Consider the following 19,629-nt stretch of genomic DNA (forward strand, 5'->3'; position numbering starts at 1 on the left):
TATGAAATTTATTGTCAAATTGGTTTCCATACAACATCCAGTGCTCATCCCAAAAGGTGCCCTCCTCAATACCCATTACCCACCTCCCCTCCCTCCCACCCCCCCATCATACAGAGAAAGACAGATACCATATGTTTTCATTCTTCTGTGGATCCTGAGAAACTTAACGCAAGTCTATGGGGGAGGAGAAGAAAAAAAAGGTTAGAGAGGGATGTTGGAAGATTTTTGATAACCGATTTAATTTCTTTGCTGGTTTTGGGCCTGTCCAAATTTTCTATTTCTTCCTTTTGAGTTTTGGTAGTGTGTGAGTATCTAGGAATTTGTCCATTTCTTCCAGATTGTCCAATTTGTTGGCATATAGTTTTTCATAGTATTCTCTTATAATTTGTATTTCAGTGGTGTTGGTTGTGATCTTTCTTCTTTTATTCATGATTTTATCCATTTGAGTCCCCTCTCTTTTCTTTTTGAGAAGTCTGGCTAGGGGCTTATCAATTTTGTTTATTCTTTCAAAATACCAGCTTTTAGTTTCATTGGTCTGTTCTGCTCTTTTGGATTCTCTATTATTTATTTCTGCTCTAATCTTTATTATTTCCCTTCTTCTGCTGGCTTTGGGCTTTATTTGCTGCTCCTTTTCTGGCTCCTTTAGATGTAAGGCTAGAGTGTGTATTTGGGACTTTTTTTGCTTCTTAAGATAGGCCTGAATTGCAATGTACTTTCCTTTTAGGACTGCCTTTGCTGCACCCCGAAGGCTTTGGACTATCATGTTTTCATTTTCATTTGCTTCCATGTATTTTTTAATTTCTTCTTTAATTTTCTGGTTAACCCATTCATTCTTTAGTAGGATGTTCTTTAACCTCCAGGTATTTGAAGGCTTTTCAGATTTTTTCTTGTGGTTGATTTCAAGTTTTGTAGCATTGTGATGTGAAAATATGCATGGTATGATCTCTGTCTTTTTGTATCTGTTGGGGGCTGATTTGCGACCCAATATATGATCTATTCTGGAGAATGTTCTATGTGCACTTTAGAATAATGTGTATTCTGCTGCTTTAGGATGAAATATTCTGAATATATCTGATAAGTCCATCTGGTCTGGTGTGTCATTCAGAGCTGTTGTTTCCTTGTTGGATTTTCTGCTTAGATGAATCGGTCTATTGTTGTAAGTGGAGTATTAAAAGTCTCCTACAATAATGTTATTATTATTAATGAGTTTATGTTTGTGATTGACATATCTGGGTGTTTCAAGTTGGGAGCATAAATATTTACAATTGTTAGATCTTCTTGTGGATAGACCCCTTAATTATGATTTAATGCCCTTCTTCATATCTTGTTACTGTCTTTGTTTTAAAATCTAATTTGTCTGATATAAGCATGGCTACTCCAGCTTTCTTTTGACATCCATTGGCATGATGGATGGTTCTCCATCCCACTTTTTTTTTTTTCCCATCCCCTCACTTTCAATCTGCAGGTGTCCTCAGGACTAAAATGAGCCTCTTTTAGGCACCATATAGATGAATCTTGTTTTTTTATCCCTTCTGATACCCTGTGTCTTTTGATTGGGGCATTTAGTACATTTACATTCAGAGTGATTATTGAAAGATATGAATTTAGTGCCATTATGCTATCTTTAGATTTCGTGTTTCTGGTGATGTTCTCTCGTCCTTTGTAGTCTTTGCTGGTTTCCACTCAGAGAGTCCCCCTTAGAATTTCTTGCAGGGCTGGTTTAGTGGTTATAAACTCCTTTAGGTTTTGTTTGGGAAAGCCTTTATCTCTTCTATTCTGAATGACAGCTTTGCTGGGTAAAGGATTCTTGGCTTCATATTTTTCCTATTCAGCACATTGAATATTTCCTGCCACTCCCTTCTGGCCTGCCAAGTTTCATTGGACAGGTCTGCTACGAACCTTATGTGTCTACACTTGTAGGTTAAGGACCTTTTGTCCCTGGCTGCTTTCAGAATTCTGTCTTTATCTTTGTATTTTGCCAATTTCACTATGATACGTCATGGTGTTGACATGTTTTTATTGATTTTGAAGGGGGTTCTTTGTGCCTCTTGGAGTTGGATGCTTGGTTAGGGAAGTTTTCAGTTATATCCAAATAAACCTTCAGCCCCTTTTTCTTGCTCTTCTGCTTCTGGGACTCCTATGATACGGATATTGCTTTGTTTCATGGAAACACTTAGTTCTCTCATTCGCCCCCTAGTGATCTAGTAATTTCCTTTCCCTCTTTTTTTCAGCTTCATTATTTGCCACAGTTTCATCTTCTATTTCACCTATTCTCTCCTCTGTCTTCAGTCCTTGCTGTCACTGTATCTAGTTTATTTTCATCTCAGCTATTGATTTTTTAATTCATCTTGACTACTTTTTAGGTCTTTGATCTCTGCAGCAAGGGCTTCTTTGGTGTCTTCTATGCTTTTTTCAAGCCCAGCTAGTAGTCTTATGACTGTTGTTCTAAATTCTTGTTCAAATATATTGTTTACATCTTAAATTCAAAGACCATGCTGACACTTTTTGAATTCTCCAAAGAAACACGCACATAGGAAGATACACTTGATGCTATAATCTGCAAAATGTACTGTAATTGTATTTTTTAATTTTTAAAGTTCTTGAATAATACAGTAAGTTCTATGTCATAAATTTATAAATATGTAAAGAAAAATTGAAAACTAAATTTAAAAGCTGAATCTTCAATATGATAACTTTTTTTCCTAGAATACCATCCTGTCTCCATTGCATATCTATGTTTTTAATCATTTACTTATGTTCCCACCTCATTCTATAAATTATTTAAGACAACTTACCAAAATATGCAATAATATATAGAAACTATAAAGTGCTTAGGCTTGAATTAGACTGTCTTGTATTCCAGCTCTCACCTATAAACTATGTGTTTTGAGGCAAGATGCTAAGCCTTAGACTTTTGTGCTATGGAACAAACTGATATGAGTATTAAATAAACTGATGCATGTGAAGTATTTGGCATATTACACGGCACACAGTTACCTTCAATAGATGTTAGATAATATAACAAAAGTAAAATGAAAAATTATAAATAAATAAAAATCAGGACCTAGGAAATATAATTCAGAAGATTCTCCTTGAAGAGGTTAAATTGCAATTATGCATTAAAGCCTGGCCATAAATGATTAGTCACTGCACACTGTTCTTAAAGCTTTCTTTGGGAAGTGAAATTTTTACTGTCTTTGATATAACACCAGTTCTCATATGTGGCTTGATATGGGGAATCACTGAGCATGAAGCATACACTGGTTGGCAAGTTTTGACATTAAACACAGTCAGTTTTGGTGGTAACCTCCTAAAACCTTTTTAAAGGTATGCTGAGGCAATGGTGCCTCCATGTGAAATTCACAAGGGCCCATAAAATATTGTTTTATCAGTTATAGACCTTTTTTTTTTTAAAAAAAGCAACTCACATGTCTTTTTTTTTTAACTTGTAAAGTGAAGCTTATAGAGACTTACAGAAGCTTCATTTCTTTTTTAAAATATTTATTTTTGAGAGAGAGAAAGAGAGGACACATGTGCAGGGGAGGGGCAGAGAGCGAGGGAGATGGAGGATCCAAAGTGGGCTCCACAGTGACAGCAGAGAGCCTGACGCGGGGCTCAAACTCACGAACCATGAGATCATGACCTGACCCAAAGTTGGACGCTCAACCAATTGGGCCACCCAGGCGCCCCTCCTCTGTTCATTTTTACTCATACATGGGATTTGGAATCTTTCTCCAACCTTACCCAGGGCACCTTTTATCTCCAAATGCTTTTTCCTTATACCGCAACATGTGACCACTGCCTGCTTCATTTCATTTCACCATTCTTTTGCTCAGCTGCCATTGTGTGTCAAGCCCTGTGCCAGGTGCTGGATATGTTTATTCTCCTCAAGGAATTCGATGTCTTTTTCTTTCAGATAAATCCAGGCACTTTTCACCCATTAGACTATAAACTCCATGGTGGTTAAAGAGGTGTTTTAATGTGTACATTATCAGATTTTCAAAGCAGAGCAGGGGTTCTGGCACATAGTCTGGGTGCTCAGTAAGTGCTATTTGAATGAATAGCATGAAGGTGATTCTTGTAGTGCTATATGTTGGTGGATATGGGAGCACTGATCTTTAACAATATTGTATGTCTTATTTAAAGTGTCTTTTGTGCAACACATGTATGGTTCATGCAGCTGCTGATAGGTCAACTGCTCTCTGTACGGTTCTGTGCTCTTTTTAAAAGGTCCATTGCTGTTGGTGGCCCTTACTTTGGAAGAGACACTGGGCTTGCTTTTTACCTGATGTGAAATGTATCCTTTTCACCTGATATGAAATGTATCCTTTTCTTCATGGACACATAGTTGGACTCTATTTCCCAGCCTCCCTTGCAGTTAGGTATGACTAATTTGGCTAATTCTGTTCAGTGGCTGTGAGCAGGAATGATGTGTTTCACTTCTAAACCCAGACCATAAAATTTCCGATGTGCCTTCCTCCACTCCCTACTCTGCCAGCTGGATATATGTACCCAGGGTAACCAGGTGTTGAAGATGGCTGAAGCTCTGTAGCCCGCATCCCTAACAACTACATGGAGCACAGCTGTTACTCTTCCTGACCCAGGCCCATTGGGCTTTAGATGAGCAAGAAAATAAAACATCTAATGTATGAAACCACTAAGATTCCAAGGTTTATCCATTACAACAGCTATCATTACCTTAACCAATACAGACTCCTTTTATTGCCAGCCCAGTGGAGATTTTGGTTTTTGGTTTTTGTTTTGTTGTTGTTGTTGTTTTTAGAAAGAGCAGTCCCTTACTTTTCACTATATGGATCTTTCAGAAGCTTTTTTTAACTTTTTTTTTTTTTAAGCCCAGCATTTGAGAAGTACCTTGAAGTAACTGACATGTATGCTTTGGTCCATCAATGGAAAGGGTCTGTCACAACTGATTCAGTGTGCCAGTGCTTTGGGGATACTTATGTTTTGTTTAGTGAGCATAAGTCAGTGGCAGAGCAAGAAAAACAAAAGAAAAACTCCCAGTTCTCCAGTATTTTGATTGTCAGTTCTCACCCCTCCCCGCCATTACAATGGCTTTGTAAAAGCCAGGCAGCATTTTACAAAGAGCAGCTGTCTACTGGTGAAGAAAGGATTTTTTTTCTTGCTAATACTTGCATACATTTATTGCAGTAGAGCATTTTTCTGGGACAAGACTGAATAATCTTGAAATTCATGTTACAGGATCAGATACCAATCTTGAATATTATAAGGTAAAGAGTTATTTGAGACATATAAAAAAACTTGATAATATCAATGATCTGAGCTCTTTGGAAAAGGAGGGGAAGTAGGTGGTAAGATTATACATTTTTTTTTTAATTAGTAGATTTTTGGGGGCGTGTTTGATATTATCAAAAAACTTCTTAAAATAGATAGTTATGTTTACTATACAATAGTTGTTATGAGGGTATATAGTATAGTACTTAAGCACTATACTTCTATACCTTCGATTCAAATCCTGTTCTACTACCCTGTTGTCTATGTGACTTTGGACAAGGCACTTTAATCTCTGTGCCTACTTTCCTTTTTTAGAAAAGGGAGAATAAAAATAGTACTTACTACTGGGAAGAATAAATGAGATAATCTATATAAAACACTTAGCACAGGAGCACCTGGGTGGCTCAGTTGGTTGGGTGTCCAACTCTTGATTTTGGCTCAGGTCATGATCTCACTCACGGTTTGTAGGTTTGAGCCCCACACTGGGCTCTGTGCTGATGGTGCAGATCCTACTTGGGATTCTCTCTTTCCCTCTTTCTCTGCCCACGCATGCTCTTGCTCTCTCTCTCTCTCTCTCTCAAAATAAATAAACTTAAAAAAAAAAAACACAGCACAATTCCTGGTAGACTACTGTATCATTAATGAAAAAAATTTAATGAGTCATACTTATTTCCAGTGGTTCTTGGTTATTCAAATGTAGTGTATTCCCAAACAGTTAAGGTCTTGGATGTAGGTCCTGTGAAGCTATGTCTGTGTTTCTGTTAGGCCTTGTAAGTAATCATGTGGGACGCTAGTAAAGGTAAGGAATTGACTGAGAGACTAAGACTCAGACTGAGAGACTGAGTGACTTGTGTGGTCTTTGAGAGTCATTCACTGCCAATTAACATATGGTATTGAATTGCCACTCAAACATATATATTAAGCACCTCTTATGTGAGTTGGGTGTTTGAATTGCCATTCACAAATATCAGTAGTTTTCTGACAAGTAGCCAAGGAAGGAGAGTCAATTGCAAGGAGAGTCACTTCAAGTACCTTTGTTACCATTACCAGTCAGGGGGCAACATCTTTTTAGACTAATCCATCAACCTAGTTATCTCATACTAAAAGGTTTAAAAACTTATAAAAGCTCTAGTGTGAAAACACTTTTACCCATGCCACTGAATAATTTATTTCATCATATAGAGAATAATCATCTACTACTTTTTTCATAGTTCTCTAATAAAAGGTAAAGTGGATGGAAGCATTTTCTTTTCTCGGCTTCTATCTTTTACCTCCTAAATCTTACAGGAAAGTTTCAGGTAGCACAATTGCTACGATTTTCTTTGTCTTACAAATAAGAAAAATGGCAGAGGGTTTTTAAGTTTCTAGATTGCTTTTTCCTTGTTTTAAAATTAGAGGGCCAGAATACAACTGTGGTTAAAAACACTGTCAAGAGTTTCAGATAATTAATATGATTACTAGAAGTTTGCATATTTAATTTAAGAATAAGAATCACAACTCCATAATTGTCTTTTATATACAAAGGTGTTATTACCAACCCAGTCCCCTCTTGTGGATTTTTTAGTTTTGCTAGTTTCTTCTCTAGGAAGTGGTATGGATTCTTCTGTTTACATGATATTTTGAAAGAAGGTATCTCAGAGAAACCAATTTTAGTTTTATATCTTCCCTGGAAAATGTTGGAGCATACAGGCAGAATGGCTTTCATTCTTTTGCATTTGGTTCCAAAGAAAAAAAATTCTACTCTATGGTTTACTATATTTTCCTTCAGTTAATGCCCTGAGTTGCTTTACGGAATGTGGTTCCCAATTATCTTATTAGTCCTCAAAAGCAGTAAAGAAACTCTAGAAATCTAACTATAGAGAATCTTTTACAACTGCCACTTAATACCACCCCCTAAATTCTAATAGTTTAGAACCTTTAAGAATCCTGACTTAAGTCACCCTGCTGGAAGATGCTTTAATTATCTTAGAAGACTCAGTGTTTTAGAAAACACTTAGAATTTTGAAGAAAAAGAAAGAAACCCTATTTACTGCTAGACTTAAAGTTGATCTAGAATTACAGCAAATATATATTTGCTATTGTTTTGGTCACATAAATACACAGGCCCATCTCTGTCTACTTGTAAATCCTGCAGTTGATTGCTCAGACACAGACAAAACGATAGATTTGGCTTCACTATTAAAGTTAATTTACAGTCATTTGATATGGTTTCAGATCTTTGATGATTCATTTTTAAGAAATGATTTCCACCTTTATGTTGGATTTTACCATTGAATCTAATTAATTTTGAATATATCTGGGGTGCCTGGAAGGCTCAGTTGGTTAGGTGTCCAACTCTTGGTTTCAGCTCAGGTCATGATCTTGTGGTTTTGTGGTTCATGAGTTTGAGCCCACATCGGGCTTTGTGCTGACGGCATGGTCTATTTGGGATTCTTTGTCTCCCTCACTCTCTGCCCCTCCCTGCTCATGTGCTCACTCGCTCTCTCAAAAATAAACATTAAAAATTTTTTTTTGAATACATTCATTTTATTTCTTGGAATATAGGAGTTTTTCCTTAGTGTTGTTAATGAAGAAAAACGTGTATCTGAGAAGAAATGGAGTTTAGCAGGATCTTTAGTAATATAAAGGGAAGTATTTAAAAGTATTTCCATTGTGTACTACTGTGTCAACATTTATAATTAAGACTATCCAGGAATTACTTAGTTCTGAGAAAGCTGGCATTATCTAAGGTACTGCAATTGTTTAGTCAGATAAAGCAAATATTTCATTTGACTTCTGTGGAAATTAAAAGTATGCATACTATTTCTAGTCATCTAAGTAACCTGGTTGAAATGATTACTGAAACATATATAAACCTCATAAAAATTATTTCTATTGTTTCAGTTAACTATAGGGCATATAATCTAACATATCCAGCAAAAATAGTGTTTATTCCATTATTGAATAGTGGAATCCACTTAAGTGCAGATCATCCCTGGTAATTTAATTGTATGCTAGACATTGCGAATTTTACTTTTTTGGGTGCTAGATATTTTTGTATTTCTTATAAATATTCTTGAGCTTTGTTCTGGGACACAGATAAATTACTTGGAAATAGTATGATCCTTTTGAGCTTTGTTTTTGAAGATTACTTAGGTGGGACCAGAGCACTGTTCCCAGTAATTCTAATTCTTTCATAATACTAACACAAGACCCTTCTGAATACTCTACCAATCATGAACTTCCCTGTGTGGTTGAAATAGGTACTATTCCTGGCCCTGTATGGGTTCTGAGTACTGTTGTCTGCAGTGCTTTTGGATGGTTCTTCCCTGGCTGTGGATAGTTTGTACCTATGTTTTTGCTGCAGCACTCTGCTGAATTACTTGAGGGTATTCAAGTACCTTGAAGGTACCTGCCAATCCCTCTAGTTTCTGTAAAGCTCTCTCCTCTCTGGTACTCTGCCCTAGAACTCTAGCTGCTTTGGTCTCTCCAGACTGTTAGCTTCATCTCAACTCAGTGGCTCCCCCTCTATGCCTTGCAGCTATTTTTTTTTTTTTAAGTTTATTTATTTGTTGCAGGGAAGGGGGGGGGGCACAAAGACAGGGAGAGAGGGAGAGAGAGAATCCTCAGCAGGCTCCATGCCCAGCGTGGAGCCCAAAGTGGGGCTCTAACTCATGACCATGAGACCATGACCTGAGCCAAAACCAAAAGCCCGACACTTCACTGAGTGAGCCACCCAGGCGCCCCTGCCTTGAGGCTTTTAAACTCTAACCAGACAGTAAGCTGGGGCTCCTCATTTGTTTCCCATCAATCAGAGATCAGTCATTATTGTTGATATCCAGTGTCTTGGGAACTATATTTCATATATTGTGTCCAATTTTGGTTGTTTCAGAAGGAGGGCAAATCCAGTCCATTATTCTGTTTTTGTCAGAAGCGGACTAATGTCAGATTAAATATTAAGTGAATATTAATCTTCTAGTTTAATTTTTCAAAACCTAGGTTATGAGTTTCTGATGACAGTATCTCCAACTAGGATTATTTTTCAGGGAGCAAGCTCATTACTTAATCTAGGCAGAATCAGATGATTTCTTAACCCCTTCTCAGTAAAACTTGTTGTGACAGTATCTTTTTATTACATGTATTTATTTATTTATTTTATTATTTTTTATTAAATTTAAAGCAGTGTTCTAATAGAGATTTAAATTTAGACAATGCACAGTTGCTGTACATTTAAAATAATGACCCAAATTATTTTTCACCTGTTATCTTTATCCTTTCCTCCCTCCGACAAATGGTGAAAATATAATGAAACTGGTATTGAGGCATTGTAAATGGTCTCTACGCTCTTTCAGAAAACCACTTGGAACTATATATTAAAAGGTATAAAAATTGTTATATCCTTTGAATCATTAGCCTTATTTATAAAACTATAGCCAAATAAATAATCTCAGATTATGTAAAAAGCTGTATCTCTAAGAATGTTATTCTTTAAAAAAAATTTTTTTAATGTTTATTTATTTTTGAGACAGAGAGAGACAGAGCATGAACGGGGGAGGATCAGAGAGAGGGAGACACAGAATCTGAAACAGGCTCCAGGCTCTGAGCTGTCAGCACAGAGCCCGATGCGGGGCTCGAACTCAGGGACCGCGAGATCACGACCTGAGCCGAAGTCAGCCGCTTAACCGACTGAGCCACCCAGGCGCCCCACTAAGAATGTTATTCTTGGTGCTAATCATAATGGAAATAATTTTAGGTAAAAACATGTGTCCGGTAAGGAATTAAAACCCAAAATATATCAAGAACTTCGATAACTCAACAACAAAACTCCCCACACAACCTAGTTCAAAAATTGGCCAGGGCGCCTGGGTGGCTCAGTTGGTTAAGTATCCAACTCTTGATTTCGGCTCATGTCATGATCTCGTGGAGCCTGCTTGGGATTCTTTGTTTTCCTCTCTCTCTCTCTCTGCCCCTCCCCTACTTGTTTGTTCTCTCTCTCTCTCTCTCTCTCTCTCATAAGTAAATAAACAAACATTTAAAAAAAAGCTGGGGTGCCTGGGTGGCTCAATCAGTTAAGCATCCAACTCTTGGTTCTGGCTCAAGTCATGATCTCATGGCTTGTGAGTTCCAGCCTGCGTCAGGCTCTGCTCTAACAGTGCGGAGCCTGCTTGGAATTTTCCCTCCCTCCCTCTCTCTGGCCCTCTCCCACTCATGCTCTCTCTCTCTCTCTCTCAAATCAATAAATAAATAATTTTTAGTAAGTTATTTTAAAAAATGGGCAAAAGACTTGAATAGACATTTCTCCAAAGAAGATATACAAATGGCCAGTAAACACATTAAAAAAAAAAAAAATGTTTATCTTCACTAGCCAGTAGGGAATGCAGATCAAAACCACAATGAGATACCACTTCATACCCATTAGGAATGCTATTATAAAAAAAAAACACGGAAAACAACAAGTGCCAGCGAGGATGTGGAGAAATCGGAGCTAACTCTTGCGCATTTCTGACGGGAATGTAAAATGGTACAGCTACTGTAGAAAACAGGTAGTTCCTCCAAGCATTGAACATATTATTACTGTATGACTTAGTAATTCCACTTCTAGGTATAACACACCAAAGAACTGACAGCAGGGACTCAAACAGATATTGAACACCCATAAACATTGCAGCAGTATTCACAGTAGCCAAAAGGTGGAAACAACTGAAATGTCCATCAACAGATGAGTAAACAAAGTGTGTTATATACCTGCAATGGAATATTAAAAAGGAGGGGAATTCTGACACCTACTACAAACATGGATGAACTCTGAAGACATTATGCTAAGTGATAAGCCAGACACAGAAAGACAAATAGCGATTCCACTGATAAATGATTCCACTTCTATGAGGTACCCAGAGTAGTCAGATTCAGAGACAGAAAGTAGAATAGTGGTCTCCAGGGCCTAGAGGCAGTTATTGTTCAATGGGTGCAGAGCTTCAGTTTGCAGTGTTAAAATCTGGAGATGGATGGTTGCATACCACTTTGAATGTACTTTAATGGTTAAAAGTGGTTAAAGATGGTAAATTTTACGTTATGTATATTTTACCATAAATCAGATATACGTCTTTATTAGGTAGGGGTGTGTGTGTGTGTGTGTGTGTGTGTGTGTGTGTGTGTGTGTAATTAAATAAATAATTCACTCTCCACAAAAGAGTAACCTAGGCAATGCTGATCAGACAATCCCACTCTTCTTCCCCTCCAGGAGTGACACACGCGGCCATCTGGGCAGCGTGCATTTCTTATCTCAGTGCAGCAGTTCCCCCTGAGCTGAGGACGTCTGCTCAGGGCATCCTGCAGGGTCTTCACCTAGGTTTGGGGAGAGGTTGTGGTGCCATGATCGGAGGCGTATTAGTCAATTATTTTGGTAAGAATGACTTTCTCCTTTTCCTTTCCTTCGTTGTTGAAAACATGATTTTTTTTTAGCAACACCTCAGTAAACACTTAAATTATTACTGAAGGTTGCCAGAAGTTAAAACTCCAGTATTCATATTATCTTCCTCACTTTCATGGTAGTCATAATTGTAAAGCTGAGTTCTTAAGTCATTAAGATGATTAGAGCCAGCCTGTAACTGTGCACACATCTGTGACAAACAGCCTAATGAGATGCTACAGATACCTCAAAGGAGCCAAACAAATGAATGGACAGCATGTGCTTTTGGATTGAAGCAAAGTACCCTAACCTTGCTGATATTAATGCTAGAAGAAAGAAAATTCATCATTGTTATTCCAGAAAAATCTAGCTATTTGCTGGCTTTGGTAATGTCACTACATCTCTTGATAACACAATCTGTCTGCCCTGTCAGGTCTCCCTTATCGGAAATACACGGGGTGGGGTGGAGATAAGATTACCCTGCTCGAGGGATCTGGACTGATCAGTCATCTATGGAAGGTGGGCCCAGGGTATCTGAATTTATAGCACTACTTGAGCTCTGCTGTTCCAACTACAGATTAGTAGGGCTGTTTAATAGTTAGGTAAATGGTGCTCAAAGAAGAGAGCACCACTGAGTTTTATGGTAAGAGGCACTCAGAGATAATCCTTTATAAATACAGTTTTAAAATTTGATGAATGACCAATCCAATACCAGCATCTGGGTCTCCTGGGACCTACCAGGCCTGTGTTTTTCCACTCTGTGAAGCCACTGGCTATTCATCATTCTCTGGTATGTCCTAAGCTCTGCTGCCTTTGCCCTGAACTTCAGCACATTGACAGCTGTAGATGAGGGCTCTCTGCATTTCCTGGAATTACTCTATGCAGTGCTCTGTTTTCACAGGGGCTGCCGCAACCTTTCGAGGAATCGGCATGGCCTGCCTGGTGATCCTCCTGCTTTTTGCCCTGATCCAGTGGCTGGCAGTGCCCGGTGAGGAAGAAGGTAAACCTGTCTATTCTTTCTGAATGGGTCTAAAGGTTGAAGCCATGGAGAAACCCAGAGGTGGTCACAGAATACACAGCAGACCTGCCTGGCTGGATTTTCTCAGTGGTGTATGAGAAAATGAATTGATGTGTACCATTGTTAGAAAGAAGCTGTGTCCTATGTTGAAAAGAATACTGGCCATTTTAAGTAGCTTGGGGGTTTTCTTGTTTTTGTTTTGTTTTATAGTACAAAGTAGTATAGGAAGTACTGGTTTTAAATTTCTCTGGTATTCTAAAGGGATTTTGCACATATAAAGCTATGTAGTAATTTTACTACTAGGGATAGGGAGTGGTATTACTTACTATGTTTTTGCCTTCATTTGAAAAAAGTGTCTTAAAATTTAAATTTGAAGTTTTCCCTTAACCAGGCATGGCCTTCATTAAAATTGTTATATACAAAGGAGGTTATGTCAAATACAATGTACAAGTTGAATCAACTTTTTTTTTTTTTTTTAATGAAGAAAGGCCACTAGTAGAATGGAAATATTCTTGCTTAACTCATGGGTCCCAAAACAAGGCTCATCTTCTTTATCCTATCCTTTGAGGGGCATTTGTTTGCCTCAAGTACCTAAAATGCTTCTGTAAAGGGAAAAACTAGCTTATTACAGAAAACTCTAAGGCCGGTTTTAATGCTAACGAGCTATACAGAAAAGAGGACCAATACTGGTCTTTCTCACATTTTTTTTCCTCATGATCCTAAATGGTCTATGCCTTCAGTAAAAGGCCAACAGAAACAGCTATTTCTGGCATTTCCTGTTTTGATGCTTATCTTTAAAAACTCAGTCCTGTAAGTGGGCCTAAGGCCACATTCATTATAACCCATGCCCACAGATTAAGTTATATCTAAGTTTAATGAAAAATATATTTCATAAACAAATACAAGTTAATGTCTATTAATCCCTATAAAGAGATCCTGCAAGATGAACATCACATCCGTTGCTCAGTACCTGCACCAAGAGGCCCCTGATACATAGCAATTTATTAATGTTGCCAAGTACACTAGCATGGGCTCATGGGATTGTCTGCTTATTTTGTTTGTTTAAATATGACGAAAACTCCAAAAAATGATTTAAACGTGATTTTCTCTCCAGACAAGACAATGTTGGCAGAAAGGATTCCTGTGCCCTCTAGTCCTGTTCCCATAGCCACCATTGACTTGGTACAGCAACAGACCGAAGACGTCATGCCACGCATTGAGCCCAGACTTCCTCCCAAGAAAACCAAGCACCAGGAAGAACAGGAGGACGTGAACAAGCCAGCCTGGGGCGTCAGCTCCTCCCCCTGGGTGACCTTTGTCTACGCACTCTACCAAATTAAAGAGATGATGCAGCTAACAAGAGACAACCGTGCTCCTGAGATACAGCCTTTGCAGGTAAAGTCCCTACCTTAAGTGGGCTCAGTTGTGTTAATTATTCACTCACCAAGATTTATGGTAGGTCTAGTGGGCAAAATAAGACACACAAATAATTTTAGTATTCTATGACAAGTGCATTATAGAGGTGTATACAAGGTTGTGCAGAGGGAAAATTCCACCTTATGGAGCACAGGAAGGCTTCACAGAGAAGACATTTCTTGAAAGAAAGAAAATTTTAAAAATCCAATAAATTGTATATTCTTTAAAATTTCAATGTTGACAGGTACCAGTTCCAGTGAGCATATATGGTTCTTGCCATGGGAGACCGTTAACTATTAATTTCTGTAATTCTAAAATTCTAGTGGGGACATTATATATAATAGGACTTCAATAAATAATCTGATGAATTAATGAATTCTGTATGAGTCTAATGGGATACACAACTTAGTGGAAGTGTTGTTTTGCTGGTGGCCTCATGTGAAAAATAAAAAGTATGATTTTGCTTATCCCTGGAGATGTGGTCTCTCCTGAGTAAAGTCAAATCGTGTTGATAAAACTGGGGGTAATTGTAACTAAAGCTATATACTGCCTTTGGAAATGATTAAGTGTGACTTCTATGAATAGTCTGGCTAAAGTAATGAGTCTACTTCCTTGTGTTTAATCATGTCCTTTTAGTTGATGAGTCATGGTCAGCTATATATATTAGAGTAGCTTCCGAGGACACATAAGAAAGACAAAAATAAAGAGTAATTTGGATAATCTCCTTTTTAAAAAATAGTTTGAACTATGTTAGTTCAATTTTTCATGACTTTGCAAACTAACATGTAATATTTCTATAATTTAAACCAAATCTGATTTCTTCACCCATAATCATAATGCATCCTGGTGTATGCATGATCCTATTCATTTATCAAGATTATAAACTCACATGAATCCCCTGCCCAGTCAAAATGGAGAGTATCAGGGTGGGAGGAGCATATAAAGGATGTGAAGCAGGAGAAAGGATGAGATCTTCTGGTTGAATAGCAATGTTTTCATTACTTTGGGTACTCAACCTTATTTTTATGGAAGCCTATTAGGCTTATATATCATTACACTTTTTTTTTTTTCCGGCATGTTAGGATCAATAAAAACTGGCTGGTATGGCTTGGTTATTCTTATGAATAAGAAGTCATTATATTAAGATTTCTTTACATTTTAGAATCAATCACAGAAATAAAACTTTTTTTGGTGCTCAGTTATTTGAAATGATATATACTAATTCAGAGAAAAATCCATTTTGGTTCTTTATTTATCTTGAGAGAGAGAGAGCACACACGCACAGGTGAGGGGCACAGAGAGAGAATCCCCAGCAGGCTCTGCACTATTAGTGGGGCTCAATCCCAGGAACCGTGAGATCACGACCTGAGCCGAAATCAAGAGACGCTTAACCGACTGAGCCACCCAGGTGCCCCGGAAAATCTGTTTTTAGAAAAATATGTTTCCTGATTTGTGTAAGTCAGAATGTATCACGGAATGTGGCAACATGGCATCTTACAGACATGCTGTGGGTGATGCGCTGGGGTATGCGTGTACTCCTGGTTTCTTATAGTGTATGACCTAAGTGGTTGTTGCCATTCTCTTTTTTCACGCATATGTTGTTTGACTTTTAGTGTGCACTTTAAATCCCCAAATATACATCAGGAGTCTTAATTTCAGGACATTCTTTCCTGGCTTTGTCTCTGAGGCTGAGAAGCCTTACTTACTTTCTGTCAGACAAGTGCCTCCAGCTCTTGAATTCTGCAGTCTCAGCAAATGACCTGAGTTTCAATTCTATGCTGCTTGCTCAGTGACTTATCACAGTGGTGGAGGCTCAGTAAACATTTGTCGATGTAAATTATTTTCCTAGTAGTAACAGGCATTTTGGTAGTGATGTTCCGTTATCCACAAGATACGTCTACTTACAGTGTTTGTGTTTTTCATGCGGCTTTGGCAGTTGCACATAGGAAAAGAGATGAAAGGTAAGACATTCTATCTTTATTCCTCTTACTTGTTCCTTGAAGTTACTTCAGGATGATCTCCCCATGTTTCCTATATCTTACTTGAAAGCATATAAAAAGTGTTGGATTTATTTGTTAGCACCGACTACAAAACATCTTTTCTTTTTTCCTTCCAGGGGACCAGTGAGAATCGGGAAAATTCTCTAGCTGGTGGAGTCCGGCCTGTCCCATGTGAGACTCATTCTGACCCATCCAGAAACCAGCCATCCCCTCAAGCAGCAGCATCTCGGACACAGAGCAGCCCCACTCACCCCAGCGTGGACCAGCGTGTGGAGAAGGAGGACCAGCAGGCTCAGCCTGTCGCTGGGGGACACTGAGGGCTCCCACTCATCTCCCACCCTGCATGGAACTGGGCCCCTCTGCCAGGACAGAGGGAGAGGCTCCCTGAACCCAAGACATGCCTCACCTTGAGAAGCATAGCACTATATACTCTTCTAAATACCTGAACTCATCAACATGGAAACACACACACACACACACACACACACACACACACACACACACATACACACACAGAAGCTACAGTACATATTGGCAGACACAGGTAAATTTCTATAATCCCACTGGAATCACAGAAGGGAAATAAGAGTTCGGTAAGGACTTCAGTTCTTTGGTTGGTTAGGTTAAGAACTGTAGGACTTCTTTGCCAGGGCAGTTAGGGTTGAAAGCAGCAGTTACACTAAGTAAGTGGAGGGAAGGAAAGTGTTTCAAGGTGAATGCTGATACAGTTTCCCTCTTTTGATTATTTATTCTAATTATTTGGTTCTTAATGCAAACTGGGAAGAAATAAAATATATCTATAATTTTGTTTCTCTTGAAGAGAACTATTTAAAAAATTACAAGACATATTTAAGAAGTAGCCAGATAAAAGTTACTAGCTTATATGCTTTTGTTTAAAAAACAAAACAGAGAAACAGGAAAAAGTTTCATCAGAAACTTGGCATATCTCTAGCAAATATATTTTTATATGTATATGGTATATAATGAAAATAGTCCATTCTTTGAGCAGCAAAAGCCGTACTGACTACCACAAACTAAGCTGAGCTTTAAACGCCTTTTGTTTTTAAATGGGCTTTAAGACAAGAGGACAGAATATTTCAAATAAACCAACCAACTCAGTATCCTATGGCTTGACAGACAAGGGTTTACCAAATATATTGATACTGTAAATAGCCTCTATCACTATTTCACAATTTTATAGTGATTTGGGCTCTAAATAGCTGATGGAATTTTTAAAAAAATCACTGAATTCCTAAGGGTTTCTTTAATTAAGCAGTACTATTTACAAATAACAGTATAAGATTTAAGTGCCTGGGAGAGGGATTATAATTTTTAAAAATTACACAATGGGTAAGTTTTTGTTTTGTTTTTGGTGAAGGGAAAAGGTGGTGAACAGGAAGCCAGGAATGGAAAGGATTAAGAAGTAACTATATTTTCCAATGACTAAAGAAATTATCTCAGTGTATTCCTTTTCATGAAGATACAGTCAGACACTGGACAGATGAAACAGGGGTGTGCTACTGTAAATATTATACCTACAGTCAGAACAGTGGCTAGGTGACTCACGCATAAAGCTTGCTGCTAAAAACGAAAAGCTAAGGATACTAAGAAGCCTTGGGGGAGGGCCGTGGAAAAAGCACTGCTTTAGCTGAATGAAGGTCAATGGTATGTGTAATAACTGTGAGTGAGCACAGGAGAGAGGAAAGAAAAGAACAGAGTTAAAAATGAGCAACTCACCTTACCTCCTGACCCTGATTAGACAACATCAGTTGTAAAGTGAGGGCCTCTCCACGACACCATACTTCTGCCCAATACTGCATCTGGGAGAAGAAAGTCTATACTTGGATGTTTAGCTTTGCCACAAAACACAGCTTAAAAATAAAATAATGGAAAGAAATAGAATTAAGCAAATAGTTATTTTTGCACTTGAACTGAAACGTACTGTACTGTAAATTATCATGACTCATTTTAAGTGACCTTTAAAATCAGATGTATTTATTATGCTTATGTAACTATAGAAATAAAGAAGTGGCTGACAGGCTGAACCTCACCTATGAATGTACAGTATGTGGATTTGTGACACTGACTTTAGGAAGTCAAAAACTTATACTGTGTCTTGTGTTTACAGTTCTGATTTATTCCTTTGAAAAGCCTGCTGTTTTGGAAATGCACAGTTGACATGTTGAAATAAAAATAAATATCATTTTTAAATATTTCTTAAATGATAAAGATGTGACCAAACAAATAAAAGCCCTTTACTCTGGAATAACTGAGACCAAATTCAACAGGCCTTTGTTATGGAACATTTACTATGAACGCTGATGCATTGATGCAGTAATTTCTAGCCTTTTTAGGGAAGATACCTTCATGGGGTTCTGCACTCTGTAACTTTTTCTTGCTGTCCTCAAAGTGCCATGTGGCATTTTAAAAAATATTAAAGTGTATTCAAATTAAATTCTGATACTTTTATAACCCCAGTTGAGATTCCTTGGGAATCCCCAGAGTTGTCACAAAACCTGGGCTGATATAATCACTATCTTAAGTCTTATTTCATACTCTTTCTCTTATGAGTGTAGAAAGAGTAAACTACCGGAGTCCTGAGCTTGTGTGGATCCAAAAAGGCTAGTTGCTAATTATCAAACTATTTATTCAAAGCCTTAAGTAGAATATTAGATGATTATAACACACATAGATCCACTAGCCAGTAAACCTCAGGAATAGCCTAAGTTATTCATAGGAAGAACAACACTACTTTACTGGCTTACTACTCTCGCCATGGGCCACAGGAAGTGATTGCCTCAGCACTTCCCGGATTTGCAGTTCCTCCAGTAAAGTGGGGTGGGGGCTGCTGGTGGTACTGGGACCATTACCTAAGCAGTATTCCTTCAAGCCAATCTGGAGTTAAGCAGTGAATCTTGGAAAAGGAGAACCACATCTACAGTTACTGGGTTTGGTTGTGTGCCGAGATTTATCTTTTTGTCCTTAAGACAACCCAGTGTAGCTCCTAGAATAGGAACTCCTATAATAGGAAGAGTCTGCAGCTAATAGAGCTTACATCATGGAACTGAGATCACAGAGCCAGGATTCAAACTGAAACCTGCCTGATGCCAAAGCTCAGGTCCACCCAGCACCTTCCCCCACAAGGTGGGGAGGCCACTCCATGCTTCTGCTATGGTAGAACAAGCTACAGAGCAGCCCTGGCCTGCACCTGTGCCTGATTCGTGTATGTGGTTCTATTTCCATTAGGATTTCTAGATATTCCAAGATACCTAGAAATCCAGTAACTTCAAACCCCTCGTGTTTTGTTAGTTGTGAGTGTCAGACCCCTTATACTCTGGAGGTGACTTGGATAGTCTGGCAACCCTGTAGACAAAATTTGGGAGGCTGGCTGGGACCCTGAAGGCCCATGTCACAGGAGTCAGGAAAGACAAGCCAGTACCCAGGAGCAACAGCTTTGGTAAAGCAGCACCGTCTGGTATGGTAGCCATTAGCCACAGGTGGCTATTAAGCACTTGCAATGTGGCTAGTGCGTCTGAGGAATTAGATTTCTCATT

The 19,629-nt window shown here is 38.3% G+C and overlaps 1 protein-coding gene across 3 annotated transcripts in view; it reads left to right on the forward strand.

Moving 5' to 3' along the window:
- Positions 1 to 18,286, forward strand: part of MFSD6 (major facilitator superfamily domain containing 6) — a 78,582-nt gene extending 60,296 nt beyond the window's left edge. For 2 of the 3 annotated variants that reach the window (XM_045480535.1, XM_045480536.1), the window contains exons 4-7: positions 11,474 to 11,635; positions 12,543 to 12,641; positions 13,774 to 14,054; positions 16,192 to 18,286. In XM_045480535.1, coding sequence (XP_045336491.1) covers positions 11,474 to 11,635; positions 12,543 to 12,641; positions 13,774 to 14,054; positions 16,192 to 16,392 — 743 coding nt within the window. In that variant the 3' untranslated portion in view covers positions 16,393 to 18,286. Of the gene's footprint in view, positions 1 to 11,473; positions 11,636 to 12,542; positions 12,642 to 13,773; positions 14,055 to 16,011; positions 16,037 to 16,191 lie in introns of all 3 variants that reach the window. The other variant, XM_045480537.1, reaches the window with a different exon arrangement.
- The last annotated feature ends 1,343 nt before the right edge of the window (positions 18,287 to 19,629 follow it).

The sequence above is a fragment of the Leopardus geoffroyi genome, chromosome C1, assembly GCF_018350155.1.
Source record: "Leopardus geoffroyi isolate Oge1 chromosome C1, O.geoffroyi_Oge1_pat1.0, whole genome shotgun sequence".
Classification (NCBI taxonomy): domain Eukaryota; kingdom Metazoa; phylum Chordata; class Mammalia; order Carnivora; family Felidae; genus Leopardus; species Leopardus geoffroyi.